Below are 5196 nucleotides of genomic sequence, written 5' to 3'. Positions count from 1 at the left end.
TGCTCCAAAATATGTCTAACTGGATCAAAATCCTGCACGTAGGTAGTTACCAAAGATTTTTAATCAAATAGTTCAGAATTTGATCAACATAATATACTATTTAACACAGCATACAGAAGTCAAATGGTACTATTAATTTTCAGATATTAAAATTACCAAAGAATATGTAACAAATATCAATTGATCCCAGTGATTAGCATGAATTCCATAAAGATGGTTCCTTCATTTGTAGCCTAATGGACTACAACGGAGATTTTTCATTTTTTCATCCGAAGATCAGGATGATGAAACCATAAGAAAATGAAAAGACAAAGGTGAAATAAAAGGAGAAGCAGAATAATCATAGAATTTAACTCTTTACCCTACATTTTCTATATACAGATTAAGGAAATTACAAGTCTAGTAGTCAAACTTCTACTTGTGGAGATTTTTTAATTGTAACAAATATATAGATGACCAATTATATAAATCAGTTACAGAAATCAAAGTTGTCAAGCATATAAATGATTTGCACCAACTTGTCATCGACTGCAAAATAAGAAAACATGGTCTGCTTGTTCACCTTTAACAAAATTAAAATTTCAGAGACAGCTTCTTCTTTTATTGGGGACATCAAAACAGCTTGCTAGGCTAATTCAAGATTGACTATTGTCTTTTAATACACAACAACTGATTGTCAGTGAGGCGAATTCAGCACCTCCTACTTATAAAGGGGAAACTTAGGCAACTAAAACACTGGTGTTTAGCCAGAATAAGCATAAATTAATCAATATATAGCGGGAAGTTTATAGCATTTGTCTTCTTGAGGTTTTTGTTACGAAAGTTTATCTGCTAATTGTAGAAGTTGCTGTTAGCAACCTCTCTACTGTAGATTTATGTCAATATCTTAGAAAATGCCTAAAGTAACCTGCAATAAAAGGACCGTACAAGTCCTAAGCAGTCCCACATTGAAACCATAGTGATATAAGTAGCACCTCTTCATAGAACACTTCCTCTATCTCCTCCACTTCTTCACCATGCTGCTGTCTGCTCGCATAAATTGAGCTCAATTCTTCAGAGCTTGAAGAGAGACCATATCTTTGATGTGGAGGCAGTCCTGCAATAGCACGTGCAACAACTGCAGCTGCTGCAGCTCGCGCCGGAACCTGCTCACGAATACAACCAACACATGAATCAACACCGTGTCTTTTTCTCCCAATGAAAATAAATCCATCTACAACATACAATAAATGATGCAACTGAGCCAAGCAGCACGATGCATACAGCAGTTAAGGGAAGACATATGTCTCAGCTCTTAAGCAGCTAGAAATGTACACTAAGAACCACCCTATTAGTTCCTTTCGCAGCAATAAATTGCTATAAATGGCAGAATAAGAAGCATTGGTCTTCAAAGCTTACTAACTTAACTTGGACTACAGCTTGATTAACACGAAACTGAAACTAAGCATTTAAAAAATCCATACACTTGGAGCGAACCTCACCAAGCTAAACAAACTATTCACGTAACTTCAGCTAAATTTTGTAGCTCTAAACAATCAAAAATAACCTAAGCTCAACACAAAAAAATTGTCGAATTCGAGTACTAAACACCGTATCATTTTACTCACAATGAAAGTCAATCCATATGAGACATACAATAAATGATGCACCCGGCCCAAGCAGCACCATACATTCAGCAATTAAAGGCAGATATATGTCCCAAGCAGGTAGAAATGTACACTAAGAATTAGAAGCATTGGTCTTCGAAGCTTTACTTACTTAACTTGAATTACAGCTTGATTCACACGAAACCAAAACGAAGCATTTAAAAACTCCAGGCACTTAAGGAGCAAACCTCATCAAGCTAAACAATCTATTCACATGACTCCAGCTAAATTCTGTAGCTCTAAACAATCAAAACTAACCGAAACTCTGACACGAAAATTGTGGAATTCGAGCACTAAAAAACCTGCATTATAAACGAAACCTCCGTCGAAACTCACCTCCGGACGATCAGAAGCGGGAGGAAGAAGACCAAGTGATCTAGCAGACCTGACGGAGCTGAGAATCTTCTCGCCGACCTTGAACAAATCCATTCCGCTTCCTCCTTGGAACAACAGAAACGGCACCAAGAACAAGACGCTCGCCGGAGGAGTCTGGAAGCCGTCGCCGCTCAAATCGCCGTTCAACAAAAACGGATTGCCGAAGGGGGTCAGATTCGGCTGCATTTCAATGCGAGCCTCCCATTTCAGGAACCTTCAGTCGTCGGATCTGAATTTGAAGTGGGCTCTCGCTTTTTGGCTTCGGGATCGGAAGAGGAGAAGAGTGAGGAGACTTGGGATTGTTGGAAATTATGTGCAGTAAAATTTGGGTTTTCGTATGACTGCAGAGTTCTAATTTAACATTTTGCCAAAAAGAACAGGGACTTGTACTAGTTGCCTAACTTTGTTTGGGTTACCCAAAATGTAAATGTGGCTAAAAACGTAAACTTCATTTTTTTCAAAATTTCATATGTTTCAAGTTTCAACCACATGGATGGTCCTTGATCTGTTGGTGTCGATCTGTTCGGGACGGGCTGGTCGAAGGTGGTGTCGCCTGTTGGTGAAGCTTTGATTGTTTTTTTTGGGTAGTTGGTGGCAAGGATTAAAATCTTTGAGATATATCGGATATATTTTTTTTTTAATAATCGATATATTTAAAGAGTTAAATATCTTATCTTTCACTGTATTTTTGATATTTTTTTGATACCGTTAAATATTTTCGATATTTAAAATTTTTACGATATATCGCTGATATATTAACAAAATATCTGTAAGATTTTTGACATAAGGAAAAGATAAATTTTAAATACACACCTCGAATAACTTAATACACATCCCTATTATTTGATATTTCAAATCAGATTTGATTAGTATGTTAAATGACCAAAAGAGACATGTGTAATACAATTTAAATATTAAAAACAAACTTATATTTGGAAACTAATAATGTGAAATATAAACCAAATTAAAATATTAAAAACGAAAAAATTATTTTTGGAAACTTGTAAAGTGAATTAGAACAAATTAAATTTTTAAGATCGAGAACTTAATTAGGGAAACTATTAAAGTAAACAAAAAAATTTCAAGAAAATTTGGATGATCAATTAATTTCTTTTTTGTCAGTCAAATATTCATAATGTTCAAGTTTAGAGTGTCAAAGTGTCAAACGATGTAATTGTTATGCATATGAACACCTATTTCGTTATATTTCACATATTTTCCTTTTCACTCAAACACATTATTCAGATATGTATTTTTCATCTTGTTTATCATTTTTATGTTTAAGAATTTGAAATGAACAATGAATTTATAATGATTTCTCAAGAACTAACATAAGTAATAGATATGAACATCTATAAAATATTAATTTATGTAAATATATACTAATTATATAATAATAATAATAATAATAATAGTGTTAATATAGTCACATAATATGATATTTATGATATTTCATGGATTTTTAGATTAAGGGTATTTTAGGTATTTTGGGTTGTGTATTTAGTAAAATATCCGGATGAGAAATTAAATAAGGGGACAATGCTCACTAGTCCTAATTTTAAGAATTTTATTCCCATTAACAAAATTAGATTTTAAAATTTCCAAAAACCATCTTAAACAGCAGAAAGACAATTATACCTTTAATGAATTAAATAAACTACAATAGACCATTATAAGAACAATACAAGGTCTATTTTGAAATAAATATCTAAGACCGAATTCTCCCAATCGTTGACCGTGACTCTGGCAACCGTTGACAAGGATCTGACCAACGTTGACCAGGATCCAACCAATGTTGACCAGACTCCGGCAACCATTGACTGGACTCTGGTGACTGGAACTTTTTTTTTTTTTTGAACAGCAGGTGACCGGATGTCTATTGAGGGCAAAAGGGGGTACGTCGGGGGATCTATTGAGGGCAGTAGGGGTTCCTAAAGGGGGTCTATTGGGGACAGTAGGGGTTCCTAAGGGGGGTCTATTGGGGGCAGTAGAACCTCGTATTGGGGGCAGTATGACCCTTAAACATAACTGTGTACTTCAGTCACTTATAACAGGTCACTATTAGGGTCAGTATGACCTTTAAACTTAATTGTGTGCTTCAGTCACTTATAACAGGTCCCTATTAGGGGCAGTATGACATTTGAACTTAACTGTGTGCTTCAGTCATTTATAACAGGTCCTTATTGGGGCCAGTATAACCACCTACTCAGTAGGACCACCTTCGAGGGTCAGTAAGACCACCTACTGGGGTCAGTAGGACCCTTGAAATTAACTATGCTTTAGTCACTTATAACAAGTCCCTATTAGGAGCAGTATGACCATCTATTTGGGTTTGGGTCAGTAGGACCTCCTATTGGGGGCAGTATACATGTAAGATAGGGGATGCTCTTAAGATGCCTATGCATTTCTAATTAGGGCATCCCAACATGAAATTACATTACAATAGAGACCACCAAATGATGATAGATCTTTAGCAACATGATGGTAGATCTATTCATGTTAGGGCTAAAGATGGTAGATCTCATCCTAACATGAAATTATCTTTTTTGTTGAGAAAGGAAAAAAAATAAACAGAAAAGTTACATTACAATAGAGACCACCAAATCCACCACCTTCAACATTCCTTCAATAAGATTATAACCAATTGTTCACACTCAAATTGTGTGAATTTCCATTATTCCTCTTGTGAGGCCAACGACATCAGAATTCAAAGATTAACTTTGTTCATTCCTTATTTTAACCATTGTCCACCAAAACTCAGTGATTTCAAACGCACCTAGCTACACCATAATATTAAATATGTCCTTGCACACCAATCTCATCGTTTCGGACACCAAGATTTTCTTGATTGAAAACAAAAGGAAATTAAATTGACATGAGCTTAATCAGCTGAATGAAAAACATGAAAATCTTAAGTAGGCTAGTTAAAATCAGTACCAATATTTTTCTTTCCTAACATATGCTACATTTGGCCTCACATAGATCGGAATTATGCTCACCGAAGAAGAAATCCATGGAAACGTGGTTCACCCTCTCCTTTCATTTCCACAAAATAAAATGAAGCCATTTTTTTCTTTCAGATTGAAGGAGGAGGACGACGAGATGCACTCATCGGTGTCAGTGAGGAGCGGATCTTCTGCGTCGCTGAGATCGAACGGAGAAGATGCCTTCTTTG

General features: G+C 35.6%; 1 protein-coding gene across 1 annotated transcript in view; it reads right to left on the bottom strand.

The window, feature by feature from the left end:
• The window catches only part of LOC101313103 (coiled-coil domain-containing protein 132-like), a 16224-nt gene extending 13955 nt beyond the window's left edge, over window positions 1-2269 (bottom strand). Inside the window, exons 1-3 of the mRNA XM_004295603.1 lie at window positions 1983-2269; window positions 975-1145; window positions 4-32 (exon numbers count right to left, since the gene is read on the bottom strand). Of these exons, the coding sequence (XP_004295651.1) occupies window positions 4-32; window positions 975-1145; window positions 1983-2207 (425 nt within the window). The 5' untranslated portion in view covers window positions 2208-2269. The remainder of the gene's footprint in view (window positions 1-3; window positions 33-974; window positions 1146-1982) is intronic.
• Between the last annotated feature and the right edge of the window lie 2927 nt (window positions 2270-5196).

Source organism: Fragaria vesca, linkage group LG3, assembly GCF_000184155.1.
Source record: "Fragaria vesca subsp. vesca linkage group LG3, FraVesHawaii_1.0, whole genome shotgun sequence".
NCBI classification, from domain to species: domain Eukaryota; kingdom Viridiplantae; phylum Streptophyta; class Magnoliopsida; order Rosales; family Rosaceae; genus Fragaria; species Fragaria vesca.
This window is presented reverse-complemented; position numbering and strand designations above follow the sequence as displayed.